Consider the following 19,223-nt stretch of genomic DNA (forward strand, 5'->3'; position numbering starts at 1 on the left):
CTTCCTCCCGCTCAGTGGAGGGCCCTCTCCAGAGCCAAAGAGGGTCCTCTCTCCTCCCATCCCTGCTCCATTTCTTCTTCTTGACATAGCTTTTGGGCTCCTAGTCCGGTTGAAATATTATTTCTCTTTGCCCTCCCCTCCCCACCTTCTCATCTCTACCCCGGAGCGGTCCCCTTTTCCCAGGGGAGCCTGCCTCGTGCAAGGAACAAAGCAGATCTAGTCCGAGCAGCTGTGAGTCCTGGATCAAGTCACAAACTTCAGTGTTTTCCATTATCAAGGGCATCCTCTCCTTTTGCGTATCAGTTAGTAGCTCTCAGGGCTCAGAATCCTCAGCTCTGCGCTGGGAAGAATGGCCCCCATCTGCCCTATCCTCACAGGGCTGGTACCCTTTCTGGACACCTGCCGGCAAGCTCACCGCTGTCCAGAAGACTGAGGGCACAGAATGGTGGAGAAGGAGCAGGGATGTCTTCAGGACAGTGGTGGCCCATCTTACAGGAGGCAGGGCAGGGCAGGGGCTAAAGCCAACAGCCTTCCTGGCAGAGAACCCCAAAGGCCCCATAGCAGGGTAGGCAGGGGAAGGCAGGGATTTCTGTCCCTGCGCCTGGGTGGCTCAGTCGGTTAAGTGTCCAACTCTTGATCTCAGCTTAGGTCTTGATCTCAGGGTCATGAGTTCAAGCCCCACGTTGGGCTCTGCGCTGTGAAGCCTACTTAAAAAAAAACAAATAAAAACCTAAGGAGCACAGAGCAGTGTTGCTTCTCTGCCGGGGTGGAGCGAAGGGTGGAAAGAATCTCAGGCCTCAAGAGGGGCAGGATGGGAGATCTCCATGGCTGGGAGCTTGGGCAGCACGAGGAGGCACACGAGGAGGGTCTGGGAACTCTGCACCCTTCCTTCTCAGGATCCTCGTGGCCTCTCCGGGAAGACAGTTTTGTCCTTTTTCCAGGAGAGGCCCTTGGACATCAGAGAGGTGAAGGCAGGGGAAAGTAGAGAAGCAGGAGGCAGAGGTTGGGGAAGTGTCCACTTGAAGCCACGTGGCCAGGCCTGGAGGTCCAAGGGAGCCAACTGGGGGTCAGAGAGAGGGTAGATGGGCCACAGGCCTGTCTGCAGAGGGCAAGGCTGCCCATGGCAAGGGAGGGCCAGGGTGGAAGGGGACTGCAGCTGGTATCTACTGCCCCTCCTCCAGGATCCCTCGGGAGCCTTGCCCTTTCTCCTGGGCCGGGTCGGAGGCCCTGAAGGTAGAGCTCAGATCTGGACCCGTGTTGGGGAACTAAAGGATCATGGGCTCTAATAACTGCTCATTAGTCCAATTAATTAAGCTAATGTATGCAATAAGCAGTATCAGTTATCAGAACAAATCAGTTAATACAGGCAATTAAAAGGGCTGGTTATTTGAATAATTCATGTGGCTGATTAATGGGACTGATTTAGCTCAATTGTCAGTATTATTTATTAATTGATTTCACCACAAATATTAGAGAGGAAGTGCCTTTTTAAGTCCATAAAATAAAAAAAAATAATAATTAATTAACGGAGCTGAGTTTTTGAAAATGGAAGCTCTGATTCCTGAATTTGATCATAACAATGGGAGGGAGAATGTTCTAGAAATCTCCAAGCAAACTGAGATCTGAAAACCAAGTAGAAATTTCTCTGGCCTAAGGGAGAGAGGACGTTCCAAGCAGAGGGAACATCCTGTGCAAAGGCCCTGAGGCTGGAGGAGGCAGAGGTCTTTGGAGAAAGTACAGGCAGGCTGGAGAGCAAGGAGGAGAGAGGAGGGATGGCTGACCGTGCCAGTCACAGAGAACTGAGCCATGAGAACCAGACTTTGTGCCCAGGGTTGCATGGAGATGCTGTGTGACATTCGTTCACTCCAAAAAGTCTTTATGGGGTGTCTGGCACTGTTCTAAGCAGATCCCAAGCCCTGTCCTTGTGGAGCTTATGTTCTAGTAAGAGAAGATAGTCGATGCATGGCAGGTCACATGAAGTGCCACAGAGAAAAACTAACCAGGGAAGGGAGGTAGGGAATGTGGAGTGGGTCACACTTTCAGATGGGTGGCAAGGGAAGGCCTCACTGGGAAGGGGACGTTTTAGTAAAGATCTGATGGAGGGCAGGGAGAGAGCTCAGTGGTATCGGGAGGGAAAGTATTCCAGCAGAGGAGGGACAGAAAGTGCAAAGGCCCTGGGGTGCCTGGGTGGCTCGGTTAAGCCCCACGCATCTGGCTCTGTGCTGACAGGGCAGAGCCTGCTTGGGATTCTCTCTCCCTCTCTCTCTGCCCCTCCCCCCATCTCAAAAGTAAATAAATAAATTTAAAACATTTTTAAAAAGAAAGTGCAAAGACCCTGAGGTGGGGACAAAATCCAGCAAGAAGCCCAGCATGGCTGGAGCAGCATGAGTGAAGGGAGCAGGTTAGGACATGGGATGGGGGAGGTGGTGAGGACCCACTCTATAAGACTGTTAGGAGGACTTTGGCCCTTACTCTGAGTGACACTGGGGGGCCACTCCTGCGGGTTGAAGCACAGGAAATCCCAAGATCTGACTTCCACTTTAACGGGAATGCGCTGGTTGCTGGAGTGAGAACAAGTCACAGAAGACACAGAGGCAGGGAGGCCAGTGCTGAGGTGGTGGCCATAGTCCAGGTGGGTGATGGCAGTGGATCGGAGGCAGACATTACGTTTGGGAAACCCTAGAGTCTTGTAGAGGGGCAGGGTGAGGTGATGGGGACTGAGTGTGGCCCAGCTTCTTGGGTCTCGGCCTCTGCCCTGAGCTCCCCTGTTGGCTCGGACCCCCCAGTCCACTTGATCCTTGGTGCAGGCACCCCCTTCTCCAAGGCTCTCCTCCCTCGCCAGAGCCCAAGGGGAAGTAGACAGGAAGGAGGGAGGAAGCACTGGGGCGATCCCAGTGTCCTGTCCAATCTTTTCCCAGCAGCGAGCGGATTTCCGGGACTGAATAGCCGGAAACTCTGGGATGGGACACCTCACCCGGGAAAAGCTGGCAGAGGTGAGCGGGGAGGAGGGGTCCCCACTCCAGCTGGCCCCCACAGCTGCTGGACGGAGGGAACCAAATTGGCTTTGAAAAACGGCTGTGGCTGTGGCTGGGGTGCAGCTTGAGAGGCTATGTTTTTTGTTTTGTTTTGAAGTTTATTTATTTTGAGAGAGAGAGAGAGAGAACAAGCAGGGGAGGGGCAGAGAGAGAGGGAGAGACAGAATCTTAAGCAGGCTCACGGGACTCAAACTCGTCAACCGTGAGACTATGACCTGAGCCGAAACCAAGATTTGGACGCTTAAACGACTGAGCCCCCCAGGCGCCCCGAGAGACTATGTTTTTAAGTCAGGAAGGACTCTGCAAGAGGGAAGGTTAGCAGTGGGGATGCTAGAATGTCAGAAGAGGGAGGCCTGTCAGACAACCTCTCACCGAGGAGCCCTGTGGCCTCAGGAGCAGCGGGGGGAACCCTGTGTGGATTTCTGCCCTGGGAATGCACACCTTACCCATGATATTTTAAGCTCAGATTTTGTGTGTTGTCTTAAATTAAATGTATTTTATTAAATTTATTACATTTACACGCCAGGCACTGTGCTGGGAGCTTTGCCATGAACGAGGCAAAGTCAATGCCCTCATGAAGGTGTCGGGTAATTAACAGTCAACAAATAGATGTAAAATGATCATTGCAGGCAGAGGCTGAGGAAGATAAAGCAGGGTTGAGGACAGGGAGTGAAGGACCAGGGAGGGTGGTCCGGGAAGGCTTCTCTGAGGAGGCGTGTTAAACAGAGTCCTAAATAAACGAGGGGGGGGGCAAGCTGCATGGAGATCCGGAGGAAGGGCATTCCAGGCAGAGGGAATATGTTCCTGGTAGCAAGAGTGAGCCAATGTGGCTGGGGCAGAATGAGGGACAGGATAAATGAGGGAGGCAGGTTGGGGGTCAGCAAGGTGGGTGGTTGGGGGCCTCCAGGCTACACAAGGCCTTGTAGGTTGGGGAACGTATGACCTGCTTTATGCTAGTTTAAAAAAAAATTTTTTTTTAATGTCTATTCATTTTGGAGAGAGACAGAGAGACTGAGACAGAGCGTGAGTGAGGAAGGGGCAGAGAGGGAGACACAGAACCCAAAGCAGGCTCCAGGCTCTGAGCTGTCGGCACAGAGCCCGATGCGGGCCTCGAACTCATACACTGCTAGATCGTGACCTGAGCCGAAGCCAGACGCTCAACCGACTGAGCCACCCAGGCGCCCCTGTGGCTGTTTTTTCTGGCATAATGAGGGCACCTCTTTACTCTCACAAGGGAAGAAAAGTTCTGGTTTGGGTGAAAAATGACATGCCCAGCCATTTGCAAGTCACAGAGAGGTGTTTACATCTTGTGCCATGAGAGGAGGGAGCCCAGGGCGGGTGGGGGTGCTGTGTGCACCTGTGACCGGCTTAGGTTTTCACCTGAGTGCCACTGGGGGTGGGGTGGAAGCTGAGAGCCTGTGAGAACAGACAGAGAGCCAGCGAGAAGGCTGCCGTGGGCTCCACAGAGGACCCGGGGCTCCTGGACGAAGCGAGCGTTGCCTCTTGGAGAGAAGTGGTCAGGATCTATTTTGAAGGCAGAGTCGCAGGATTTCCTGACGGGTTGGGTGTGGGGTGTGAGTGGAAGAAGAGGCACAGATGACTGCAGATTTTTTCTTGCCAAACAAAGCAACAAGGGTGCAGCTGACATCAACTGAGATGGGAAACGGATGTGGGGAGCAGGGGTGTGGCCGTAGGGGGCGGGTAGCAACAGTCCTGCTTTGGATAAGACAAGTCCAAGATGACTTCAGACATCCAAGGGGCCACGCTAAGGAGACAGGTGGGTTTGTGAGGCTGGTGTTAAAGGGGCAGTTCCAGGCTGCATCAGAGAAGAGATGGCATTTAAGGTCAAGGGCCCGGGGGAGGTGGCTCACAGCGTCCCCTACAAGGAAGGTTAGTATCTGTCTGGCACCTGGGAAAGCTAGCCACTCCTGGCCTCTGGCCTCTCCAGGTCCCATCCCAGCCACCCTGAAGGCTGGGGGATCCATTCCACAGCCAACAGTCACCAGCAACAGCACCACATTGTGTTGCTGAGCTGGCCACTCTGCACAGGAAGAGAGTGCAGGGTCTTGGTGGGGGGAGAGGAGGCTGAGCCCCAGCCTGGGGCCACCAGTATTTGGAGTGGAGAGGGATGAGAACACTTGGATGCTCTGAAGCTGGGTGAAGACAGTGATCTGGGAAGTATGGAACATTTATCAGCTCCTGGAGTCCTGGCGACAACCCAGGGAGGCAGAGGCTGTCATTATCCCCAGTTCTCAGGTAGGACCCCCCCTCCCCAGCCCACCACTGCCCCAGAGAGGTAAGAGGATTTGTGTGGGGTTGCACAACTGGAGAGTGAGCGCTGTCAGCTGCAATGCCCCCCTCCTGGCTTCAGGATTAGCCCTCTGGGGCCTTGAGGGCCAGATGCTGGCACCAGGCAGGTGGGCAGAAGCTGGCAGCTGGGGATCCAGGTAGGGCTGGGTACACTCAGCTCTCTTCTCTCCTTCCAGGGCTGCTGGAGAACCAGAGGCTGGCGGGGACTACGTGAAGGTAAGAGGGGCTGGGCAGGGGACACTGGACAGCTCAGAGCCTGTTCCATGAAGGGCAGAGTTCTTTTCTGAGCCTTGTTGGGAGCGGGACCTCACTGCCTGTTCCCAGGAGGAGAGGGTCTCGGGGTCGGTGCGGAGCTTGGGCTCTGGTTTCACTCCCGAGGACCTTCTTCCCATGCCATTGTCTCCCAGCCCCAAACACAGGACACCCCACTGTTTGTTACCACCAGACCCCACCCACCTGCCAGCTGGACAGGGCCCGCAGGATGTCTCCCTACACAGACCGCGGAGCCCCAATCCCACGTGGTCTCTGAGCATGTGCTGATGTTGAGAGGTGGGAGCAAGAAAAGGTGCCTCAGTTTTCATCACAGATCATGGATGCAGCTCATGTTTGCCACACACTTAATTTGTCCCGGGCGCTGGGAATGTTGAGAATGCAGTTTTGAGACGATGATAATGAGAGTAACTTTACGTCTTGGGTGCCTACTGTGTACAGAGCCCTGTGCTGGCTGCCAGCACCGGAAGGGAGACAGTTATGAGCTCTGTACATGAGGAGGTCTTTGACTTCTTCTCTCATCGCTGGGCAGGGAAGGTCTTCCTGTGTACCCATCTACGCTTGGGAAACTTGGGGCCCAGAGATGCACAGTGATTTTGCCCACAGCCACACACTGCTACCACGGGGCAGAACTGAGATTGCAGTTCAAATTTGAGAGACAGAGACTGAGCGAGGGAGGAGCAGACAGAGAGGGAGGCACAGAATCCGAAGCAGGCTCCAGGCTCTGAGCTGTCGGCTCAGAGCCCGACGCAAGGCTTGAACTCACGAACCGTGAGATCATGACCTGAGCCGAAGCAGGATGCTTAACCAACTGAGCCACCCAGGCGCCCCTGCTATCCAATTTTATCTGATGCCAAGGCCACGGACAAAGTCCTTGGCCTTCCGCCTCCGGGAGCACCCGCACTGGGCCAGGCTGCCTGCTGAGTACGGAGCATACAGCAGAGGCAGGAGGTCCAGGTCTTGTGTTCAAAGGGCTCCTGGTCCACATGGGGACCAGGACAAAATCATACAGAGTGGTTTGGGCTTTTGTTTTGTAATCCAGCAGACCCAAATTTTAGTCCCAGATCTGCCACTTACTTGCTACATGACTTTGGGTATGTGGGTCACCTCTCTGAGCCTCAGTGTTCACCTATCTGGTAGCAGAGGCTCCTCCCACCTAGGATTGCTGTGGGCTCAATGAGTCCATCCCCATAAGTAGGGTTGCTGGGCCTGGAATAGAGCAGGCTGGCCTGGCTCCTGACCTCAGGAACATTCCATCATCTGAGATGTTGCCTATAAAACTCTGTGTTCGTGACTAGTGAAGGAAGCTATTGGAGCTCAGGATGTAGGGGAGCTTGGGAGGTGGGGAGCGGGAGATCGAGGAAGGCTTTCTGGAGGAGGAAGCGTTGAAGCCAAGCCATTGGGGTTGACCAGGAATGTTCACCACAATCCTGTCCCCAGAGGAAAAGCTGAGAAGGAGCAAAGATAAGCAGTGATAGGCACTTGAGTGATCCAAGCAGAGGCAAGAGTGTGGGCAAGGGTCAGAAGGCAAGCTGGGTGAGCCCAGAAAGTGCAGCCCCGGGCTGCAGCAAGTTGAACTGTAGCTGCTCTGGGAATCTCGCTCTGGCTCCTTATCTAGAGCCCTTGCACCACAGAGGGACAGAGGCCTTAGGGAGAACTGGCACCAAAGCCAGTGGGTAGGACCCACAGGGCACACATTTCAGCAGCCCACAATTCTCAGTCACCTGGCAAGGTAGTGAGATCCCCATCACTGGTGGTAGTAAGATCCCTGTGAGGATTATTAACTTTGTATTTTTCCTTTAGTGTATGGGGCTAAAAAAATGTATTTTAAAATATTATAAAAGAAATAATACCTGCTGGCTGGAACTGATTAAAGGGTTCTCTAACGGGTGTGGTCAAAAGAACATTAGGTTTAGCTTCAAGCCTCAGACGGTGGTAAAATCAGTAGCCAGTTACCAAAAGTCCGTTCCTGCCCCGAGGCACCAGCTTAAGGAACTCCAGGGTTCTCAGACCCTGATGTGAATACTTTGATTCTAAAGCAAGGGTTCCCAAGTTCCAAGGCCATAAAACTCCAAGCTCCCTGCTCAGAGCTTCAGATGTGTTTGCAGAAAAGAATCAAACAACTGAAGCCCGGCGAGGTGGACTCACATCCCTAATGTCACACAGCCTGTCACAAGGATTTGTACCTTAGGCCTGACTGATGCAGAGTCAGCGATGACTCTCTTTAATCGCAGCACAAAAAGCCCCGGCAATAAGCTTGAAAATAGTAGCATGCATTTACTGAGCACTTACTTCATGCCTGGCAACTTAATGTGCATCAACTCAGCCGAGGCTCAGAAGGGTTGTATGAGGTCAGCACAGGTATGTTTTCCAGATGAGTGAACCTGGGCTCCAAGAGGATGGGATGGTGGGGTGGAGGTGGGGGCACTGCTAGGTGAACCCAGGTTGGTGCCCTAAGCATTGAGCCTTACTGGCCCTCTGCACCCCCAGAGTCTGTCAGATCAGCATCCGGTGACAATTCTCAGCAGAGTCCCTGATTCCGAGTCAGAGGGGAGAAATCCTGGGCTCTGGGAGATTTCCCGAGGCCACAAAGGATTTGGTCAAACGCGTACAGGGGTTTGTTTCCGGCTTTGGATACGATTTAGTTCAAAGTCTTTGCCCGCCCCGGGTCAGCGAAGGGTACAGGGTACGGCGAGTAGGGGAGGCAGGACCCCCCACCCCCTCCCGAGCCCAGGCATCCCCACCCCATCCCGCTGCCCCTCCGTGACCGCCCCCCTAGGCTGGTCCTCTGCTCCGCATCCCCCGACTCCAGGCAGCCCTGCGGGGCTGGAGCGCGCGGGGCGAGGGGCGGGGAGCGGGGGGCGGGCGGAGGGAGGAACAATGGCCCCCTCCCCTCCCCTGGCCGGCCGGAGGGTGGGGTCTCCCCGCCCCGCCTCCCCGCTCCTCCCCCGCCAAGGCGATGAGGTAATCGCGCCGCCGAGAGGCACGCGCAGCCGGTGCCCAGCCCGGTCGGTCCCCGCGCCCCTGCCCCGCCGGCCGCCGCCCCCCGCACCGGCCTGGCCCCGGACGCCCGGCCCCACCATGACCGAGCGGTGCAGCCTGTGGAGCGCCCTGTCGGCCGCCGCCTGCTGCTTCTACCGCGGCTCCTTCGTGCAGGTGCAGGTGAGGGGGCGGCTCGGTCCCCGCCAGGCGCTCCGGGCTGGGACCCCGGCCGCTCCGCCCCGGGCCCCGGGGGCCGCGAGCCTCAGCCCGGGGCCGCCTCGCAGGGTCTGGCGGGGCCGGGGCAGGGGCCGGGGCTGCGGGAGGGGGCGGGGTCGCCCCAGCCTCACCTCTGGGCGCCCAGTCGCTCCGCAGGGTGAGGGTCCGGGCTGCCGCTCCCGGGACTCGGGGCTGCGGGACTGTCGTTCGGGTCCTGCCTTCTCAGGAGGAGCTGAGCTGGGGCACTGGGTACCGGGAGCTGCGGTCCCCCGGCGTCCTGCCGGTCCTCCAGCGAGCGCTTCGGCCCCTGCGTCTGACCGGGGCAGGCTGGCTCCCCATTGTACCGGGGGCTCTGGGCTGGGGTCCGAAGGCTGAGTGAGGGGCGCGAAGCTGAAGGGATGCTGCGGGTGCCGGGGCTAGGGCCAGGGAGCCCGCCACCCTCCCGCCCTCTAGGTGGACTAGGGCAGGCTCGGGGCGCGGGGCTCCCAGCCCAGCCGGCCGGGCAGTGCGGGACCGCGCCGCGGCGGTGAAAGGGTTAAACGGAAGGGGGTGGAGGGGAGGACCCGGACCCCGCCTCTCTGCGGAGCATCATCTGGGGATGGCCTTGCTTGGGGTTGCCAGACCGTAGGAAGCTGGAGGGGGCGCTTGCTGGGCTCGGGCTGGGGTTTAGGGGTCAAGACCCTGACCGAGGGTCTCTGCGCTTTTGCCTCCGGAGACCCCTGGGGGACGGCGGGCGCGTCACCTCTGCGCTCCGCGAGGCTCACACACACGCTCCGAGCCCGCCTGAATGACGGCCCTGCCGGCGGCGGAGCGCAGCATCCCCGCACTGGCCAATGAGGCGCGCGCAGGCGGGGAGGCGGTGAGATCATCTCTGGCCAATAGGGGTGCGCCGAGCTCAAGGATGCTGCATTCGCGCCCCAGCCCGCAACGCCCCCCCCCCCACCCCCAGTTTTGGGAGCTGGGGACCCCCAAGTCGAGAGTGAGGAGGAGGGCACAAGGACCCGAGGGCTCCCTACCCTCAGTATGTGGGAGGACAAAGTTGGTTACCCCAGATTCTTTCCGTGACCATTGAAAAAGTGGATCCCAGTACCCCACCCCCACCCCCACCCCCTTTACAGATGAGGCTACCCAGGCTCAGATAGGGAAAATGACTAGCGCAAGGTCACACAGTGGCGGGCAGAGTCTGGTGGCCAGGTTCTTTACCACACAACCCGCTCCCCTTCGTTGCCCCATGTCCGTCTTGCTCCAGCTGTGGAACTGGGGTGAGTTCTCCGTTACATGCTTTTTATCAAGGAGAACTCCAGAAGGCTGGAGTACTGTTGTCCTCTCCCCTGTGACTCGCACTCTTCCCTCCCCAGGGTGTGGGGTGATGTAAGGAGGGAGACCAAGGACCCCGAAGAATAGGGAACTCCATACAGAAGCGTAGGTATCTGAGGGGACCCCCACCCCAGTTCAGTGCTTGGCCTAACTGCCCTTTGGGGGTATCAGTTTCTGCCCGGGGTGGAGGAGGATGTACAGAATCCCCATCCCCAGAACCTGTCTTTTCCTGAGCTCCTGTACCATCACTGACCCCCACCATCTGTCCCAGAGCCCCACACACTTCTCAATGCCCAGGTTTTCATGTGCCCATCACCAAGCTGCTCCTGCTCCTGCCTTTCTCACCTTGGAGAGTATGTCATTGTCCTCCCAGGATCCCCATCTCAAATCCTGTCTGACCCCTCCACCCCCTTTCCCTATACCCGGTCAAAGGCTACACATAAACAAACACCCTTTCCCCAGTCCCCACCCTTGTGCCCCACCCTCCCCTGCCTTTGCCTGGAAAGCACTAAGCCACTTTCCACACAGCAGACTGAATCTTGAAAAGCCCTCTGTGGCCTCCAGCCCCCCACAGCAGCCTGACAGCCCTGCTCCACCTGCCCCCATCATTCTTGACCCTTTGAAACTTTCCCCCACCCCAGGACCTTGGCTCTGCCCCTTTCTTCCCAGAAGCTCTTCTCTGCCCACCTGTCTGCCTGTCTGCCACCCTGCCTTGATGCTTTTGCTGGGCTCATCCAGTCCTTCTGCAGGCCTCCGTGGAAACATCACCTCTTCAGGGACTCTACTCCCTGACTAGATGAGGAGGGACTCTCTTAGCTCCCAGAGCTCTCTGTGCATCTCTAAACATTCAGAAAACCTGGAATTGCATGGCTCCTCTAAGGCAGAAGTCACCCGTCCTGATGACCTTGGGGCCTCAGCCCCTAGCACAGGACCTGTCCCAGAATGGGGGCTTAATCATTGTTGAAATAATGAAGTCAGAGACTCTAGATATGGCTGAAGCTGGGAATTAGAGTGTCTTGGGAGCAGTGTGGGTTGGGATAAACTGAGGCAGTGTGGGAGCAGAAGGGTGGGGAATGGGGCCGCAGAGTTAGGCTCTGAGATCTTTGAGAAGTCTGAAAAGGCAGGGAGTGGACTGGAGGACCCTTGGACCCAGTGAGTAGGGGGTCCTGGGGAAAGACTGTCACCTGGACCGAAGCCAGGCCCTCTAGTGTCCCCTTCATCTGTCCTGGCCAGTTCAGGGTCAGTCTACCTATCCTAGAGCAGTCATCTTTGGGGCCTGGAGTTGGGGGAAGGGAGAGAAAGTAATTTCACATGTCCTCACAGTGACAAGGACATCGATGGGTCCTCTGGAGTATTATCTCCTTTCATCCTTGGAATCCAGTGAGGCAGGGTCTGTCATTAAGCCCATTTTGCAGAGGAGGAAACTGAGGCCCAGAGAACTCACATGGCACAGCCAGGACTGGGCAGGGCTTCATGGTGGGGGTGCACCTGGCGGCAGGAACTCCCCTCCCTCTGCTCTTAGGTATTCAACCCTGGGCCACAGTAACCAGGAAACCAGGAGTCTCCCTCTTTGGCAGGTGGGAGGGGGTTAGTCCTGGGCATTAACTCCACTGAGTGCCCTTTGGCTTCTCTGCTTGGCCACAGTTTCCCCATCTGGCCAGGATTGCTTGAGATGGCAAGGTAGAAAGGGCTTTGGGAATTGTAAAGGACAGCAGAGATGTCTGTGTGGGGGCCTCTGCTTCCCTGTTTATAGCTGCCTCCTCCAGCCTTCCACTGTATAATTCAGCATCCCAGAATGTATCCTCGTCCACCCAGCCCTAAGTTTTTGTCCATGCCTTTTCCTGGCTACCTGCTGCCTTACCTCCCAGATCCACCTGTAGAAATCCTCCCTCTCCCAAGGCAAGGTCTGTTCGGTGTTTTTGGTGCAGAATGAGTGTTTTGTTGTTTCCACGCCCTCCAGGAAGGCTTCCTGGACCACTCTACCTCGCCTACACTTCTGCCTCCTAAAAGCCTCTCGGGTCTTTGCCGCTGTCCAGCACGGTGGTGCTGACCTTATTCTGCTCAAATGTTCATGTCGCTTTTGCTTCCCCTCCTAGACTAGGAGCTTCCTTGAGGACAGGGACTGGTTTGTTTATTGCCTCATTTACTCCTGGCACATAGCACAGGGTCTGGAACATAGTAGGACTAATTGAGATTTCCTTATTCCTGCTGGTCTAGGGACTCACGGGTGAGGACCTTTCTGGCACCTGTGCCTAAGTCTTCCCAGGGTCCAAGGATGGAAGCAGTTCACCTGGGGTGGGGAGGGGGTGGGAGAGAAGAAGGAAGGGGGCTTCAGACTGGAAGCCAACTCTTTGCTGTCTCCTGCCCAGTTCTCCAAGGAGAAGTACATCCTGGACTCCTCACCCGAGAAACTGCACAAGGAATTGGAGGAGGAACTCAAACTCAGCAGCACAGATCTCCGCAGCCATGCCTGGTACCATGGCCGCATCCCCCGTGAGGTGAGTGGACCCTGGGTGGGACTTCAGCCCTAGATGCTTCCATCCACCACCTTGGCCAGCCCTGCCCAGATAGGCTCTGACCCATTGCTTGGTAGATTCAATCTGAGTGGATGGCAACGAAGTCTAGCTCTGTCATTTACTGACTGTGTGAACTTGTACAAGTCACTTCACCTCTCTGAGCCTGTTTCTTCATCTAAGAGATGGAGAATAATGATTGTAGCTACCTTAAAGGGTTGTTGTGGGAATTAAAGTGCTTAAACTTGATGCCTGATATGCGGTAAACTCCATGTTATTATTAATGTTGTTATTACTATTACTTTTAAATGTTATTCCTATGGGGCTATACATTGGCCTCTCGTGCATTTGGCTAGTGAGTGTCAATGCCAAGGATTCTCAGTTTTGGCACAGTTGAGTTTCTGGGCTGAGGCACAGACAGGCTGATAGTCACCTATTCCCTCTCTCACCATGCTCTCAGTCTTTGTCAAGCATCAACTCTGCCAGGCCCTGTGCTGGGCACCAAGAATGCAGAGAGAAAAGGGGTGGTGGCTTCCCCGGAGGGCTGGTAGTCCGAGGTGGGGGCTGACGGGTAGGCAGTCAGAGCCCAGTGGAGGAAGTGCAAGAATGGAGTGCCCAGCAGGGAATGTGGGTGAGCCCTGAGGAGGGGGCACTGATGAGAGAGGCCAGTGAAAGATGGATAAGAGTTCATCAGGTGGGCAGGGTGGGAAGGTTGGTCCAGGCAGAAAAAGCAGCCGGAGGGTATGAAGGCCCAGAGCCATGTGAGAACACAGGGTCCTTGGAGGAATGAGGATTGGGAATTTACTCTGTCCAGCTCGGGCCCTAAGAAGGAGCAGGTCTGAGACCTGAGTTTCAGATCGTGTGACTGCCAGTGCCCCCAGACTCGGTGTCCCCGTAACACACATTCCAGGGTGTTATTCCTCCCATTCCTGAGCCTCTGTGCACCAGACCCAGGGCCTGTGGCTGCATCGCCCCCTTGAATCTGGGTCACTGCTTCCCCCCTCCCAAACTTTAGATATCTCTGTTCACTGTGTCCCCCAGATCCTGGGTCTGGCCCTCTCCTGCCCCTGCCCTACTCCAGCCTGACCACTGCCTCCCACAGGTATCAGAGACCCTGGTGCAGCGCAATGGCGACTTCCTCATCCGGGACTCACTCACCAGCCTGGGTGACTATGTCCTCACCTGCCGCTGGCGCAACCAGGCCTTGCACTTCAAGATCAACAAGGTCGTGGTGAAGGCGGGTGAGAGCTACACCCACATCCAGTACCTGTTTGAGCAGGAGAGCTTCGACCACGTGCCCGCCCTCGTGCGGTACCACGTGGGCAGTCGCAAGGCTGTGTCCGAACAGAGCGGGGCCATCATCTACTGCCCCGTCAATCGCACCTTCCCGCTGCGCTACCTGGAGGCCTGCTATGGCTTGGGCCAGGGCAGTGGCAAGGCTGCTGGCCCCGCCAGCCCCTCGGGCCCCAAGGGCAGCCACATGAAGCGGCGCAGTGTCACCATGACTGACGGGCTCACCGCCGACAAGGTCACCCGTAGCGATGGCTGCCCCACCAGGTAAGCGAGGACCCCACCCTAGGCCTCCGTCTCCCCATTTGTCAAGTCGGGGTATCAGTCATCAGAGTGCTAGTGAGGGACAGAAGGCCCGGCCACACTGAACTGGGCGGAATTATTGTCCTGGAGCCTCAGTGTCCTTCCTGCAGCGAGGAAGAGGAAGGGCGAGCGAAGGGTTTGCAGGCAGCCAGGTGCCGGTTGCAGCCTCAGCTCTGCCATGACTAGCTGAGCTCTCTGGGCCCTGCCCCTCCTCCTTTCTCACGGCCACGTTCCTGCCCATAAAGGGCCCCTACTCAGCCCCCTGGCCTAGGGGGACCCCTGGCTGCCGTCCTGTCCCTGCCACCGCTGCTACCCCTCCCCACCCACCTGCCTAGGGTGAGGCGGGCATCAGAGCGGAAGGCTTTGCAGTGTGCAAACCACTGCACAGGGCATGGGACGTCCCGACAACATTTTGGTGACACCTGGTTGCTTCTGGGGCGGCGTGAGATGAGGCCGGGAAAAGCCACAGCAGCGACTCATTCCTGAGACCCCAGGGTGCACCCTGCCCTGTGCTGAGTGCTCTCTGTGCCCAGGCTCGTCAACTCCCATGTCCACAGGAGCTGGCTCCTGTGTACACACCCACGTTACAGATGAGGAGATAGGTTTAGAGAGGCGAAGCCACTTGCTGGAGAAGGGTGAGACCGAGGTTCAAATCCAGGTCCACGACTCCAAAGTCTATACTCCTAATTCTTATGGCCTCCCCGGCCTTTGGCAAAGAGACCTGCCGTCCTGTGCCACCAGCACCTGCATGGGTCCCATCTCCCTAGGCCTGCGCTGGGTGCCATCAGCCAAGAAATTGCTGGTTGGAAACCCTTTGGGCAGTAGCCGCTTTGCCTGTGGTTTAGAACCAGTGACCGTAATTGTGCCAGGATCTGGCATTCTGAACATAGTGTGGGAGCAGTGAGGAGGTGCCAGGCTGGGGGGCATAGTTCCCTTAGGCTCCCCATCCTTTCTGCTAGGCCTACTTCCCAGACAGTTCTCCAAGTGGGGGCAAGGTTCTCCGGGAAGAGAGCAGTTGTGTGGGTGGTGGACTGCACAAACGCTTCCTCCTCTGGGCTTCGGGTTTGTATTTGCCAATCGGGGGGTTGGACTCTACAATCCCCAAGCCTTTTCTGCTTCTGAAGTTCAGTCAATCTAGGATGGAGGGAGAGGTGACAGTCCTAAGGCCAGCTGAGGACTCTGCCCTCTGGGCTTTCTGCTCATGAAGGTATCTGCTCCACAGCACATCACTGCCCCACCCCCGGGAATCCATCCGCAACTGTGCCCTCAGCATGGACCAGATCCCAGACCTGCACTCGCCCATGTCTCCCATCTCTGAGAGTCCCAGCTCCCCCGCCTACAGTACTGGTATGGCCACTGGAGGGGGAGGGCCAGGTGGGGGGGGATCTAGTGGGAGTGACCTTGTATGTGCACGTGTGCTCCGTCTTTGATGACTTCCGTTACAGTGTGTGAGTGTGTGTGTTTCTACCTCTTTACTGAGAATGATGCCCTGTAAGAATTTACACTAAAAACCAGCCAGCAGAACTACTGATATTGACACACAAAACATATCCGTGGCTCATTCATTCAGCAGTGATTTGTTGAGCCCTTACTGGGCACTAGGCACTGTGCATGAAGAGGTTTCCAGTGCATTCTCCAGAATGCAGTGAAGCCTGTTAAAGGCTCGCTGTGTTACTGAACCTGGCCTCAAATGCTGGGAAGTGGGCTTATACAGCAATACTCAGCCCCCACGGGTCAAGCGCCTTTCACATGTAGGGTGTCCTACCGGGCCCTGCGTTGGCTGGGACTTAACGCATCCTTGCTTCCAAATGGCTGGCTCAGACAGGCTAGTCTTGTGCTTTTTTCTTTCTTTCTTTCTTTTTTTCCTTTTAAATAGGCTTGAATTTTTTTAGAGCAGTTTCAGGGTCATAGCAAAATTGAGCAGCAAGTACAGAGCACTGTGCCTTTTTTTTTTTTTTTGATATAAAGAAAATTCCTGTTGCAGACACATGCCACTACTTCGTTTCTGAAGGTAAAAAACGAGTGTTTTCCACGGGCCATAGTGCCTATTGTCCACGTGGCAGGCAAAGTGTGCAGGGAGGCGGGCGTTCTGGAAGGAACCTTTGCCTGCAGGGGCTCTGGTGCAGTGTGGTCTACACAGGGTGTCACAAATCCCTCCCTAAGCACAGGCCCGCGGACTTGTCATCACTACAAACTTCCCTGCAAAACAACTCCCCTGAGGGCAAAAGTTAAAATTCCTTGCCACAGATTATTTATTGGGCATTTTCTAAGCAACATGGCAGTGTAAAGCATCCAGGGTTGAGGACTTAAACCCCAGCCGTATCCCTTGCTGGGTAGGAGAGCTCAGGCAGATCAGTTCACCTCCCTGAGCCTCAGTGTTTTCGTGGTAGAATGAGGATCGTGAAAATACTTGCTTCCCAGGATGTTAGGGTTAAGTGGACTGATGTGCAAAGAAGGATCTTGCAGGGAGTAAGAGCTCAATATACATCACCTCTAATTTTGGACAGTGGTTTTGCTGTGGCTGACCAGGGTATTGCCAGCATGGCACCAGCTCCTGGCACATGTGTCCTCAATGAATCATTAGTGCTAATTCCCTGAGAAACAATTCCACACAGTGAACTCCCAGCAAGGGCTTATTAGCATCCCTGAGTCATGGAAATCTCCAAGTAGTTCAGTGGTTCCCCAAGGCTGCAGCAGCCTTAGGGTAGAAGCGTGTGAATTCCTGGGGTCCAGACGACTTAAGAGCGTCATAGAGGCCCGGTCAGTTTGCCGGAGCCTGTTGGGCCCGGCCTGGGTGCAGGGAGGTGGGGGCATCACCCCTGTAGGGTGGATGGAGCCTGTCCTTTGGGAAGAGGGTAGAACCTCACTGGATGGGGAGCCCTGGTAACTAGTTCTCTCCCTTTATCTCCCCGCAGTGACCCGTGTCCACGCCGCCCCTGCAGCTCCCTCTGCCACAGTGCTGCCTGCCTCCCCTGTCACCCGCCGCTCCAGTGAACCCCAGCTGTGTCCTGGAAGTGCCCCAAAGCCCCCTGGGGAATCGGACAAGGGCCCTTATGCCAGTCCCTCCCACACGCTCTGCAAGGCCTCCCCATCACCGTCGCTTAGCAGCTACAGTGACCCGGACTCTGGCCATTACTGCCAGCTCCAGCCTCCTGTCCGTGGCAGCCGAGAGTGGGCAGCGGCTGAGGCCTCCAGCCAGCAGGCCAGGAGCTACGGGGAGAGGCTAAAGGAACTGTCAGAAAATGGGGCCCCTGAGGGGGACTGGGGCAGGGCCTTCACGGTCCCCATTGTGGAAGCCACCTCTTCCTTCAACCCAGCCACCTTCCAGTCCCTACTGATCCCCAAGGATAACCGGCCACTGGAGGTGGGCCTCCTGCGCAAGGTCAAGGAGCTGCTAGCAGAGGTGGATGCCCGGACGCTGGCCCGGCACGTCACCAAAGTTGACTGCCTGGTAGGTGCTGGGTGAGCACCAGGGCAGAGAGAACACCTCTGTCCTCTGGCTTTGGGACAGAGGTTGGGGTGGTGAGGAGCTAGCCCCTAAATTCCCCAAGTATAGCTAGTGGGCCTGGATTCTGGCTTCACAGCTGTCCTTTACTTGCTGTGTGACTCTGGGCTGATCACTTTACCTCTCTGTGCCTTCATTTTCTCCTTTTAAACAAAAAACAAGATAGTCTTGCTTCCTCCAGTTTGGCACTAGAACTGGGCAGTGGGGAAAGTTCGCGGTGTATGGCTCCCTGGGGCACTTTTTCAGCTTGCTAAGAGTCAGCCTAGCTGTTCCCGGGAATGTAAAATGTAGAAGCCAAGACTACCAGCCCCCATGCCCCCTAGTGGACAAAATAAGCAAAACTCATAACCTAGACTCCTAAATTGTCAATGCCTGGGCCTTTGCTTGAATGAATCTTGACCATCTAAGGACCCAGACTCTCTCTGCACCTCAGGTTCTCCCTCTGAAGTTTTGTGGGGGGGGGCACTGATTACTTCATTTGGAGGCCACATTGGTCTCTGAGCTCAGGAAGCAAGAAAAGGGGGGTAGAGATATTGCCCTGTGGAGAGGGCTAGGCGTGAAGGGAGCATCTCTGGGTTCTCGGCCCAGTGTGTGACCTTGGACAAGCCCTTTCCCTCCCTGGGTCTGAGATTTGCCTTCTGGAATAAGAGTATCCTGGTCACCTCTAGCACAGATCAAACACCTCTGGGCATTTTCCCGTTTGTCCCTCATTTCCGTGAAAATGAGGTTCATTTGCTCCGTGGCAGAGCGTTAGAGCTGGAATTCAAACCCGGCCTCCCAGCCACGCTGCCCTCCTAGATAAAGCTCTCTGACTCCCAGATGGCTTGGGCCAGCCGCGACAGGAAATTAATCAGCCCTCTGGGCGTCCTTGCAGGTTGCTAGGATACTGGGCGTTACCAAGGAGATGCAGACCCTAATGGGAGTCCGCTGGGGCATGGAACTGCTCACCCTCCCCCATGGCCGGCAGCTACGACTAGACCTGCTGGAAAGGTAAGGCAAGCACCGGCGCTCGAGGACTCGAGGAGGGTGGGGGGAACCCCGGGCTACCTCGCGGCCCTTTTGCTTGGCTGGTTAGCCAATCAGAGTCTCTCACCCTGCTCCCATGGATTCTGGCTACGCCCTCTATCCATCGACGAATCGCTACTTCTCGGGGTCCAGCTCCAAGCAATTCTGGTTCCCCAAAAGACTGAGTCCTCTTATCTCCGGCTTCATCTTTTTGCGCCCTCTTGACCAATCACACTCCACGAGCCTTGGCCCCGCCCATCAGCTCCAGCTACTCTTCTTCCCTAAATCTGTTCAGCCGGGTGAATTCCGCTGATCCATCACAAGCCCCTCAGCCTGGCGCTCAAAAGCCTCTGGCCCCACCCCCGACTTATACTGACCAATCAGAAGCCCTTGGGCTTGCTTTCCCTCGCTCTGGCCACGCCCCCAATCTCATTGACCCTTTCCAACCTGTCACTTTGGGCTCGGCCCCCTCCGCTC

The 19,223-nt window shown here is 56.3% G+C and overlaps 1 protein-coding gene and 1 long non-coding RNA gene across 9 annotated transcripts in view; one reads left to right on the forward strand and one right to left on the reverse strand.

The window, feature by feature from the left end:
* The window catches only part of LOC128312100 (uncharacterized), a 33,430-nt gene that overhangs the window by 9,165 nt on the left and 5,042 nt on the right, over nucleotides 1-19,223 (reverse strand). For 2 of the 3 annotated variants that reach the window (XR_008290926.1, XR_008290927.1), the window contains exon 1: nucleotides 8,945-10,561. The exons of the other annotated variant lie outside the window; for it this stretch is intronic. This is a non-coding gene — a long non-coding RNA (uncharacterized LOC128312100). Of the gene's footprint in view, nucleotides 1-8,944; nucleotides 10,562-19,223 lie in introns of those variants that run through there. 3 annotated transcript variants of the gene reach the window in all.
* The window catches only part of SH2D3C (SH2 domain containing 3C), a 29,968-nt gene that overhangs the window by 7,617 nt on the left and 3,128 nt on the right, over nucleotides 1-19,223 (forward strand). For 2 of the 6 annotated variants that reach the window (XM_015062404.3, XM_015062410.3), the window contains 6 exons: nucleotides 5,522-5,561; nucleotides 12,500-12,628; nucleotides 13,746-14,200; nucleotides 15,459-15,583; nucleotides 17,152-17,687; nucleotides 18,616-18,731. In XM_015062404.3, coding sequence (XP_014917890.3) covers nucleotides 5,522-5,561; nucleotides 12,500-12,628; nucleotides 13,746-14,200; nucleotides 15,459-15,583; nucleotides 17,152-17,687; nucleotides 18,616-18,731 — 1,401 coding nt within the window. The other 4 variants (XM_053204574.1, XM_053204575.1, XM_015062405.3 and 1 more) reach the window with 4 other exon arrangements.

This window comes from Acinonyx jubatus, chromosome D4 (genome assembly GCF_027475565.1).
Source record: "Acinonyx jubatus isolate Ajub_Pintada_27869175 chromosome D4, VMU_Ajub_asm_v1.0, whole genome shotgun sequence".
Taxonomy (NCBI): domain Eukaryota; kingdom Metazoa; phylum Chordata; class Mammalia; order Carnivora; family Felidae; genus Acinonyx; species Acinonyx jubatus.